Source organism: Oryzias melastigma, linkage group LG22, assembly GCF_002922805.2.
Source record: "Oryzias melastigma strain HK-1 linkage group LG22, ASM292280v2, whole genome shotgun sequence".
NCBI classification, from domain to species: domain Eukaryota; kingdom Metazoa; phylum Chordata; class Actinopteri; order Beloniformes; family Adrianichthyidae; genus Oryzias; species Oryzias melastigma.
In genome coordinates, this window is record NC_050533.1 from 2151495 (window position 1) to 2163783 (window position 12289).

General features: G+C 42.6%; 1 protein-coding gene across 3 annotated transcripts in view; it reads left to right on the forward strand.

The window, feature by feature from the left end:
- The window catches only part of mipol1 (mirror-image polydactyly 1), a 33763-nt gene that overhangs the window by 13881 nt on the left and 7593 nt on the right, over positions 1-12289 (forward strand). For all 3 annotated transcript variants that reach the window (XM_024273765.2, XM_036209942.1, XM_036209941.1), the window contains 4 exons: positions 1632-1758; positions 5971-6004; positions 6089-6259; positions 9879-9932. In XM_024273765.2, coding sequence (XP_024129533.1) covers positions 1632-1758; positions 5971-6004; positions 6089-6259; positions 9879-9932 — 386 coding nt within the window. The remainder of the gene's footprint in view (positions 1-1631; positions 1759-5970; positions 6005-6088; positions 6260-9878; positions 9933-12289) is intronic.

The window sequence follows — 12289 nt, forward strand, 5'->3', positions numbered from 1 at the left end:
CATTCATCTTCTGTTCCTGAACTTGACGCAAATCAAGTTTTGCAGTTCCTTAAACAGCCACTAGACGCGATAAACGCGAGGAGGCCTCCGCCTGCGCTCACAGCCGCAGCTCGTCACGTCGCTCCGCCGCCGACCGGCTGACTGCTCTCCTCATTTTTCCTGCAGTCTCTGCCGCTGCAGCATTTCCGTGTTCCTGCACCTCCTCGTCTGCGTGCTGGAAACTAATTTACCTTCCTCATGAAACTTGGTTTAATCTTCGCCTCTTATTAAAAACAGGCAGGGGGCGTGTCAGCGCGGGCTCAGGTGGCGCTCACCTCTGTCTCCTGCTCACGGTCTAATGAAGACCCGAGACCTGCAGCGACTTCATGTAATGAGAGGGAAGAAAAACCACTGAAGAGCGCGTGCAGACGTGCCTCCGACAGCTGCAGGTAGAAGTCCTGCTGACGCTGGTTCCAAAGTAAAACAGCTTAGCAGCAATAAACCGGCGCGGCCTGACAGTCCTCCGTCACCTCACCTGTTTACCGTTTATTTATGACACGCACACACATAGCGGTTCTGGACTAAAGGATCAGATTGTTTCCTCCATTCTTTTTTCTTTCTGCGCCTTTGAGCTCAAATGTCATCACTGCAACAAACTCAAGAATATTAATTTTTGCAATACTGATTTTTTTTCACTGATTTTTTTTTTGGCCTGTTTTTGTACAAAAGCTGCATTATGTCGTTAAAAATGTACCTCATAAAACAGTTTAATTAATCATGATTAATCACTAACAAAAGTGTGATACATTTTTTTTATCAATTGACAGCACTAGTTTAAAGTTTATAGATTGTGAATAAGTTTATAGATTCCCCTGTTCCTCACTCATTTTTATTGAATATTGTGAACTTTTAATACATGATTTGTTGCCTTAAGCAGATGGAAATGATGACGTACAATATGAACATATTAGGAATGTGGGCGTGGTTAACAAAGAATCTCTGTTGTCAAGGAAATTCTGAAGTTTACTTTTGACAATCCTTTTAAAAATTACATAAACCGGTTTGTCACTCCCAGGTGACCAAAAAATTAAATGGTTGCTATGGTGATAAACCAAAAGAAAAGCTGACATTTTGAAAATAATATTGTTTTATTAATGTGTTAAGGCTGGGAAAGGGGGAGGGGCTGGCAGCCGCTCAGCCAATGAGGGCGGGGGATGATTTTATCTTTGGGGCACACTACACTTTTTGCTATTTTAATTTATTTTTGCTTTTTTCAATTTGCATGATTTGATGAGACTTTACAGGTGAAAAAGGAAAAAAGCTGTCAGGAAACTCCAGGGTTCCTTCTGGTGGTTACGTTCCTTGAAAGGTGATGTCCGACAGAAACACCTTACCTGGACCGGTCAGCTGGTTCTGGTCACGGCAGCAGACTCAGACAAACCAGGAGACTTTGTGTTTATGTGACCTTGACTCTGTTGTGGTTTCGAGATGAAGTCCACATCCGTTTGGATCTTTTTGTTGGACCAACAGACTCACAAAATCCACCAAAAGTCCACACTCTCTCTCCTCGTCTCCTTTTCTCCCCATTTGCCTCCTCTCTGTTTCTCCTCATATCCTCCTGACCCTTCTCACCACATGTTCTGCCTCCTCAGCTCTGTTGGAGGAGGTGCTGGCGGCTCAGAAGGACCGGGATCAGGCTCTGATGTCACGACTCCTGCTGGCCAATGAGGAGCGGGACGAGGCCCTGCTGCGCGTGCGGCGCCTCCAGCAGGCAGCTGAGTACGCCGTTGTTTTGTTTGTTTTTTTGTTGTAGCAGAACCGGGCCCTCCGCTCCACAATGTTCTTGTTCCGTCTGAGGAGGATTTGCTGCTTCAGTGTAAAAAAAGTGTGATGAAGAGGAGTGCCCGCCTCCTCTGTGCTCCTCTTCATCATCCTCGCCCCCCCTGGATGAAGAGATAATTGACATGGAGCTCGGTCCTCATGATGAGCTCAGGAAATGGAGGAGCACGCTCCGTCTGTCAGGGCGGAGTGTGTGCGTTGGTGTGTGTGTGGGTGTGTGTGCATGTGTGTGTTTTGCTGATGGAGGCCTTGGCCTCAGTAAGTGTGTGTGTTTTTGCCTGGCATGTGTGTGTTTTTCAGTTCAGCAGCTCAGTCCAGCGTGTAAAGCTACGTTCACACCGGGGATGTGATGGCGTTCAAGAATTCATGTTTAGCCCACGGTGTTCACTAGGGCTGGGTATCGCCAATAATTTACAAAATGGACTCACTCCACTAGAGCCTGAATACATTCTATTCCAATTTTGAGTTTACACATTTAGACACATTTGTTTAGAAACACCTTAATAATGTCTCTCTCTATATATGTATTTATATGTTTTGAAAATATTCATATTAATCTGATACAGCTCATATACTGTAAAATGTATTAGTGAAATAATAATGAGATTGTTAATAACATACAGTGTTACATGGATTCTCAAACAGAAACTCCTACAATTGTTCTGCTTCTCCTGGAGGGCGTTTCAGTTTGGCCACTAGGTGGCGATCACGCTATGGCATTATGTCCTATTCCAAAAGAAGAAGAAACCATGAACAAAAATCTGTATTTTAGCCCACGAATGGTTACTTTAAAAAATATTTCCTTGAAAGAGTTTGGAAAATTCATATAAAGATATTAATTTAGTCAGTAATGTATATTTAGGTCAGAGGTCTGCAGCCTGTGGCTCTTTTATCTCTCCATGGTGGCTCTCTGGCTGAAGAAAAATAAAATAATAGTAAGTTTTTTTAATTTTTGTAATTTACTTTACTAAGAAATTTTAGGTTTAAGCAACAAGTTAGCCTATTTTTTGTTGCCTTTTTTGTCCTCTAATGAGTTTTTTATGTTAATTTGGAGTTTAGCTAAAAAATTAGTGATAAGCTAAAGTTTTTTGGTAATTTGCTTAGATTTTTAAGGCTAATTTACAGTTTAGCTTCTATATTAGCAACAGACTAACATTTTTGAGTTATTTAGTTTACTGAGGAATTTTAGGCTATTTTGAAGTTTAGCTAATAATCAAGCAACAAGCTTTTTTTTTAGCTAATTCTGCATCTACTATTTTTTCCAAATTTTTACCTACTAAAAGGTAAAAATGAAAAATAAATCACGTTTTGAGAGACGCCAGTTTCTTTTTATATTTTTGCTTTTGTTCGTGCCAAAAAATAGGAATAATTCTTATTTAATATTTATAAAAAATGCTAATGAATTATCCAAATTTCTTAAAGGCTAAAGTAAATTTATGTGGCTCCTTCCAGGTTTTGATCAGTAGAAAACTAGTCTAAATGGCTTTTTTACTCTTAAATGTTGCCGACCCCTGATTTAGGTCAACCGAGCGTTAGCATTAGTCGTCCTGTGGGAAATCCCATTATACGTTAGCATCAAGCTAGCGGACTTTAGCATTATGTGTTGGATGGATCTCTACTTTTATGGAACAATTATTGATCTATTAAGTTTAGATTGATTAATCCATTTTATCAGCAAAGCCCTAGTGTTCACACTGGACGAGCAGGGAGGGGCTTCTTCTTCTTCTACTGTCTACCAGCGCATATCTGCCACCTACAGTTGGAAGAAGCTTGGTGGAAGCTGGAAAACCTTATGAATCTTTTTCCAGGATTTTTTGTATTTACAATATATGAAAGATTTGGTGTCATAGAATTTGAGACAGACACAAACCACAATTATTAATTTCTTCTCTATGATCAATTTTTTTAACAGTTGGTTCCATATGTTACTACCAAATCTGGTTTAACTTGGCCGTGCATTTTCTATGTAGAACCCAAGACAGTCGTAGAAACTTGCGTAGTGACGTATAATTGTAAGAGTTTTGAACGCAGAAGCCCAAAACGCACATCTACGCGTGGTTAGACAGGTTTTTAATGTGAACGTAGCTTAACCGTACAGACCCAGAACCACTTTCCTTAAGAATGAAATTATGTGGAAAATAGTGGTGCTGGGCGATATGACTAGACATATTGTGTGGGCGATAGAAAAGTTTCTGTTTGCCATTTCTCTTCTATCATTTTTATTTGATTTTTATTGCTGAACTTTTGTGCAAAAATACGTTTTTCTACTTGAAACTTGAAACTTTTGTGCACTTTGAATCTTGTGAACATCTGCATACTTTTAGCTAGAGACACCATTCACACTGGAAGATGTTCAGCAACTCCTGGTTTTTTGGGGGGTAATTTGGAATTTTGCTTTTATTTTAGCCACATGCTAGCTGTTTTTGGTTAATTAGGCAAAATGCTAAAATATTGGCAAAATTAGAAATGTTTTCAGTTTTTAGGCCAATTTGGAGTTTAGCTAATGTTTTAGTATTGTGCTAGCTATTTAGACAAATTCAGAATTTTTCCCCAGTTTTTTAGGATAATTTGAAGTCTAGCTTATATTTTAGCACTATGCTAGCCATTTAGGAAAAATTATAATTTTTTTTCTTCAGATTTGCAGCATAATTTGGAGTTAAGCTAATCTTTTAGCGTTATGCTAGCTGTTTGGCTAATTTTAACATTTTCCGTATTTTAGGTTAATTTAAAATGTAGCTAATATGTTAGCAATATGCTAGCTGTTTTGACAAAATTAAACCCTTTTCTATTATTTTGGCTAATTTGGCATTTAGGTAATATTTTAGCCTTTTAGCATTTCAGCTGTCAATTTCAGCATCCTCAACAGCCACATTCAGCATTCACACTAGCCTTATCACAAGTGATGCTATAAATCTAGTTCATATCTTGATATTCAATTTTCCCATATCGCCCAACACTAGAAAATACCACAAACCGAGTTGACCACAGGAACACGCGTTGTTATGGATCCCCCAGAGAACAGAAGAAGCAGAACCTTCGTCTCTATCTCTGGTTCTGTTGAGTTTTTGCACAAACCGATCTGGTTTCTGTCTTTGAGGCCCAACAGAACCAAATGACTCCTCCATTATCAGGCATGTGTGAGTTGACCTGCGGACATTTGTCTGATTCTTCGGTTGGTTGACCCTTCAAGAGGTTTTGAAGTTCTGCATCTCCTGCTGGTTCTGTTTCTTCATCTTTGTCAAACCGGATCATTGAAAGTTCTGAGGAGTCCGGGCCCAATCTGCAGATGTTTCATCAGGAAACTGGGTCAGCAGAACCTGCTGGACCTGGAAGTTCTGGATGCTCCACTACTTTTAAAACGTAGTATAAAGATTCCATAACAATCTTTTCATTCTTTCGTTCTGTGATTTCTAAGAAGTCAAAGGTTAATTGATCTCTGGATGGAGCTTCAGACTGAAGAAAACCAGCAGATTCTGCTCCTGTGAGCAGCAGAACTTCTCGTCGTCCTCTGAGGAGAAGATTCCTGCTGAGCAGGAGAGGAGCGGGGCCGCCGCTCCTCAGAGGAGCCTGCTCCTCATCGTGATGAAGAGGAGCTCCTCAGATTGGTTCTCGGCTCGCCCGGATCATCTGATGACAATAATGGCTTGTGGCGGCGGCGGAGCGTGGGCGTGTTAATGACGGAGGCAGAGCGAGCCGGGCCGGGCCGGGCCGAGCCGGGCTGGATGGATGGGCTGTGAGCAGGGTGTTAGAGGAGCTTTATTGGAGGCGGCCGGTCTTTCATTACTGCCGCTCCCTGCAGAGCCGGCGGCCTCGACCACCTTATTACACTTTATTAGAGCAGGAGCGCAGCAGGCGAAATGAAAAGAGCTTCCCAGGAGGAGAGGCGCGGCGGCAGCTCGCCACAGCTGCTGTCCACCGCTCCACGGCCGGAGGAGGAGGAGGAGGCCTGGCCGCCTCATCATCTCCTCCTGCACCAAAGGAGGTGATGGACTGAAGGAGAGCTCAGGGACTGCAGAACAGCTGCTCTAACAGGACCCCCCCTCATTACTGGATGTGTGAAAAGTGTCCCCTCACCAACAGGGGGCGCTGTGAGCTCTGATAAAGGCCTGCTGTTCATTTCTGCAGTTCTGACATGGTTTTCTTCTGTTCCAGGTTAGAGAACGTCCCCCTGCAGGACACCAACACGGTACAGACCCCCACCCTCTGAAAGGTCCAGGTGTGGTTCTGAGGTGACCCCGGTTTGTGACCTCTTGTGTTCTTTGAACCGCAGGACTTGGACGAGCTGCTCCGGTCCGTCTGCGAGGCCGACTCCGTTCAGGAGGTCCAGCAGTTTGGTTCTGTTCTCGTCCAGCGTCTCCTGTCGGCCCGGCAACGGCGAAGTGACATCACGGCTCAGGAGATGAAGGCCGTGATGGAGGAACGAGACAAATCTGTGGTGAAGGTGAGTCCCTGTTGTGTCCTGGGGTGGTCCTGATGGGGGCAACGATTGACAGGATGGAACCATGCGGACAGACCTGCTGAGGATTCTGTCAGAGGAGTTAGCTAGCAGCTCAGAGAAGATTATTAGTCACATGTATGGGGGGGGTTGACCATAGACTGCCGTTAAAACTGGACACATCACCCCCCCCCCTCTCATTCCAAACAGGAAGTACCTGCTGGTCCCAGAAAGCCAAAATCCCACAGACTTCTATAGAGAAGTAAACAGCTGTTATCAGTCGTTCTATTGGTCAGAATAAACATTCTTGATCTGATACCTTTTTAACATGTTCTTGCTAAATCTATTTTTTTCTCATTATATATTTTGTTATCATAAGTTATTCAAGATATAAATTGACCAATCAGATGCCTAAATAAAAGCATGTGGTGCCCGCTGGCCCCCACCTCGAATTTTGATTGATATATTCTCCTGACCTCGCTTTCAATGGAAGGGGTGTGGCTTTCCTGCAAGCTCACTCCTGATTGGTGGGAGTGATTACCATAGAAATAATGACTCAGACCGACTCGGACCAACCACTGTTTACTAACGTAACCTGGTTCCAAAATGGAGACTGAATTGACTTTATTTTGTTTGTCATTGCAAATCCATCACCAGGACGGAGTTCTCTGGATTCAATGCCAATTGCACCAATTGCTTTTATACTGGAGCTGCAGCGCATGATGACGTGAAACTTCTGAAATGACGTGGGACTTGCACCAATTGAACAAGATAAACATTCATTGAACACTCTAAAACTACATTTTTAAAACTTTAAAACCATAACTTTTTAACATAATATGAACTAGATATATAGCATTACCTGCAATAATGCTAGTGTGAATGCTGGAAGCTGAATTTGGTCGCTGAAAATGTTAGTGCTGATAGTTGAAGATGCAGAAATTGATAGTTAAAAAGGCTGAAGCTGATAGCTTAAAACATTGACATTAATAGCTGAGATTACTGAAGCTAGTAGCTGAAAACTCTGAAGATGATAGCCAACTAAAATATTAGCTAAATGCAAATTAGCCTACAAAAAAAAACTTAGGTTAGCTAAAATGGCTAGCATGTAGCTGAAATTTTAGCTAAACTCCAAAACAGCCTAAAAAATCTTAATAAATGCCAAAATAGTCCAAAAAGCTATCAGAATGAAAATTTTTAATTCATAATTATGAATAATGAAAAGTCATGAATATTATTCCAGAATAAATCAACTTAAACCTTAAATAACTTTTAATATTTTACTTTCTATGAAAATATATTTTGTCAAAATTATACAAGTTAGAAATGAGCTCAAGATAACATCGGGTCATTAATAACAACAAAATAAAATGATCTGGAGGGCCGGATGCGGCCCCTGGGCCTTGACTTTGACACGTGCTTTAAGGGGAGCATCTCAAGGGGAACGCAGGTGTTTCCTGCAGTCATCAAGAAAGTCCCCGGGATGTGTCAGCCCTGGGAGTCTCCACACAGGAAAACCAGCTTCTCCTCTGTAGACCATCAGCCATCTGCAGTGAATCTCAGGTTCTGATTAGACGGACACGTTTTGATTTAGGATGCGGACATGAACGGATTCCCTAAAGTCTGTGGAGGGAGGAACTTTGAATATCTGGACCCAGTTCTTGTCTACATCTGAGATCATTCAGAAGTCTTTTGGGTTCCTGGTGATGAGACCAACAAGAGGTTAAAGCTGATGTTTTGGTCTGTCAGAATCTGGTGGTCCAGGTCTGTTCAGGTCAGAACCAAACATGCAGACTGCAGCATGGAACGAGTGACTGGAAGGACTTAATGCTGCAGACGGGTCTGATCTTCCTAATTGAACACGGCGTGCATATATATGACAGGGAGGCGTCGCGTCTCGGATTTCCCGCTCTGCTGTCAGCCGGGTTCATTTCAGCGCTTTTCTCCACTTTGAGCTTTTTCTAGTTTAAATCAGGAAATCTAGAGCTGCCTTCCCCAGCTCTCCTGCGAAGTCGATTATTATCAAAGTTCGCTTCACAGAGTTTATTACCAAAACCTGCAGAGGCTGGATTTATTACCCACAATTCATATATGCTCTCTGTGGGGGTGGGGAGGGTAGAAATCAGTGGAAATGAAAAAAAGAAAAAAAAAAGATGGAGTTTAGGAAATGCAGGACGGATGGGGGGGTGTAAGTCCAATGTTTAGGTCTTCCCAGCATGCACTGCTGCAGGTGGTGGGCTCAGAAGCCCCGCCTCCTTCCGATGTGTTTCAGATGAAGAAAAAAAAGAATCAGATTATAAAACTTTCATCTTCCTCCTCGCTGTGACTGACAGACGCCAGTTACCGTGGCAACCAACTTTGCTGAGGGAATGCAAACTCTAGTAACCATGGCAACCACTGGAATGTAAAATAAAAAAAAAAAAAGAAAAGCAGGAAAACTAGATACTTTGGAGGTGGTCTATGAGAAGTAAATCAGTTAGTGTCTCCACCGGGCCCGACTACATCCTTGTACTCCCAGTGACTTAATCGATGCCCGGTTGCCACGGAAACGGCCACTTTCTACACTCAGTCAACGCAATAGAGCCAGTCTCTTAATCAACACCCGGTCACCACGGTAACACTCAATTACTAAGTACGCACCCGGTTACCATGGCAACGCCCTTTGTTTTCCTTCTCTGTCCTTCAGAAGAACTTTAGCAGAAAAAGTGCTCAACCAACGTGCTACCATCCAAACGCCAACAGGTGAAGTTGGACCGGGACGGCTCTGTGCTTGTGCAGAACTCTGGTCATTTCCAGCATCTTCAAGTTTCTGGGGTGTTAACTCCTTTCTCTGAAGACCCCAAAACCCCCAAAACCATTTCAGGTGATCGGCTCTTATGTTTGGTGGTTTGGACCAACAGGTTCTGCTTCAGGAGTCGATGTCTGTACAAGCCCACAGGCACCAGACCTTCACCTCATACCTGAGCCACCCCCGCCCACGTTAACCTCCTCGCTTACCTGCACGCACGCCATCTTTTAACACCCCTCCCCTCCGCGTTAACACCTCCCCTCCACGGTAACTCCTTAATCCCGCCTCTACGCCGCACGGAAATATGTTTCAAATGCTGCCGTAATCCTGGGAGCAGCACAAGAGGAGAAAGAGCACTCCACGCTGGAGGAGTCCTCTCCTCCCCCCGCCGCTCCCGATCCCTCGCTCCCTCTCCTCATCTCTGAGGGATTATCTCCCTCAGCAGCCGGGGTTTCTGGGAAATATTAGAAAAGGGGGTGCAGCTCCAGCTCTCTGCCTCTTATTGAGCTGATATCGAGTAATTACAGGTTATTAGAGCTTACTGAAGCTCACCTGCCTCATCTCACACCAGGTCGGCGGTTTGATTCCCACAAGATCGCAGCTCGTTCAATTACTGCCACACATGTGAGCTCCAGATCACCTGTTGCCGTGCGGATTGAATGTTTTTTTATGCTGTAAAAACAAAATTGACTCATTGAAGGGAATGAATTACCTGGCGAGGGGAGGAGCTTGTTAGCTACCCCTGACTGACTAACTGGGTATCAGATGACTGAGTTAGCACAACCCCATCATGTTCTTCCAGTTCACTCTGACCCAGTTCTGGTTCTGTGTTTGCAGTGTAAACGTCTGGAGGAGGAGCTACTTCAGCACAGAGAGCAGCAGGCCAGTCAGGTGAGCGCTCCCGCTTTGATGATGGAATGTTGTGAAAACAGCCTGCGGGGGGCGCTGTTCAGTTGGCAGGTTTCTGTGTTAATCGTTCACTTTTCTGTCTGATCCACTGTTTCTTTTTCTGCTGTTTAAAATAAAAAAAGACACCGTAACTGAAGAGGCTCCGCCCCCTACCTGTTCAAAAACCGCTTCTGCTCCTCCTGCACCCTGACCTGGTCTTTGGCTCTCTGTCGGATCTTTATATGGCTACTGCACACTACTTGAAGTGCATGTGACTAATTTTGTCTAAAAATTGTGTAAATATTTTCTAGTGCTGCCACAAACGATTATTTTAATAGTCGACTAATCACCGATTATTTTTTTCGATTAGTTGACTAATCAGAAAAAAATCATGAATTTGGCCACTGAAGATGCTGGAATTGACAACTAAAAACGCTAAAGTTGATAGCTGCAATCGCTGAAACTGATTGCCAGCTAAAATATTAGTTAAATGCCAAATTAGCCTAATAAACTGAAAAAAGCCTTTTAGCTAAAACAGCTAGCATGTAGCTGAATATTAACTAATTTCCAAAATAGCGTAAAAAACCCTAATAAGTGCCAAAATAATCCATAAATCTAGCAGGATGCCATTATAATGTTCAACTTTACTACACTCTGTCTCCATATAATATAAAGTAACGACTAATCAACTATTAAATTAAACTATTAAATTAGTCTTTTAGTCATCAATTAGTCAACTAATCGTGGCAGCCCTAATATTTTCTTTGCATGAGGCTGCAACAGGGGTTACTCTACGAATGATTTATTTCTCCATCTTCCAGTTCTCAAAGTGTTTTCACGCTGTAGTTCTGAGCTGGATTCCATCTGGCGTCATGATTTCAGTAGAATCCGTGGTATCGGAGTAGAATCTGCAGCTGCGCCTGTTTTTCCGCTGAAATAAATTAGATTTTGTTATTAATGTAGCTCTCCTCTGTGTATCCTCCTGAAGCCTGTTAATTAGGCCGCGGGGCTCTGGGGGGATTACCACCAGGAGAGCCTTTTAATTTTACACAGAAGCAGCGGCAGCTGCCGTCAAATTAACGCCAGGCGCTCGCTGAGCCAGACCAGCAGACCGGACCGGCTAAGCGGCCCAGAACCCGAGCAGCCGGATCCTGTAGTCGAGAGGAAACATTAGAGTTGAAACCTAAATATCTGATAATTAGCAAATAATTACAGTTAATACGTCAATCCTCTGATAACTCAAAACCCTGCAGAGAAAACAACACAACAAGGGTCGTTCACGCAGCAGGACAACACAACTTGACTGCTGGGCCTCACAGGCTGGCTGACCACAGGGGTGCACCACACATTACACCTTACAATCACTGCAGCTGGAAAGGAAGTCTTTACCTTCTGATCACTTTATAAGCTGTAAATTCTCTTTAGGATAGTTAAATAATATGTCACTTTATCATTGATCCAATGCACACTCTTACATTTTATTAAAAACAAAAACAAGAGTTATTAAAGACCCACTCCCATTATTTACTTTCAAAGCGTTCTCATCGGTCTCTTGATTATAATTATGCAATTTTTTAGCTAAAATCAAATCATTAGAAATTCACCTCTGAGTTGTTGGACTGTTGACCCGGAGCAACTCCGCCACCCCTTCCCCTCCCCGATGCTGTGAGATCTGAGCAGGGAGCTTATGGCCCGGCCAGCGTATTTTCTACTTCATAAATACGATCTTTTTTTAACCCTTCTGATCTCTTTGGGGTCCAGATGACTCCACCCACATATTGATGTGTGATTCCTTCCGTGACAAATGTGGACAAAGGTGGACAGGATTTTATGTCTGCCATGGACATTAGTGAAACTCAAAAATCAAAGATAAAAAAAGTTCACCACACTGTCTTCTGGGGTCCAGATGAGCCCACTTTAATGTAAACAAGGAGAGCGGAAGGGTTAAAACGGCATTTATTTGTCTCCTCCGTATTCACAGCAATTTAAATTCAATATATAGTCAGAAATGCTATTTTAAGCTTAAATTTATTTATATGTTTTCTCCATCATCATAAAAATGCTACAGGAACATGTTAAAAACACGAAAAGATGATTTTAATAGGAGTGAATCTTTAGTTGTTACAAGTGTAAAAAGGACGTTATCACGGTTATTTTAGATTTCACTCATTATTAAATTTCTAACAGAAGGTGGCTTACTTTGTATCATTTGTTTTCACTCATAAAATTACAGATTTGAATTCAGGTGTGTAACAAATGTAATTACAGATGTTAAAGGAAGTATAATAGCAGGTGTCACAACAGGTGTTAGTGCAGGTGTAACAACAGGTGTTAGTGCAGGTGTAACAACAGGTGTTAGT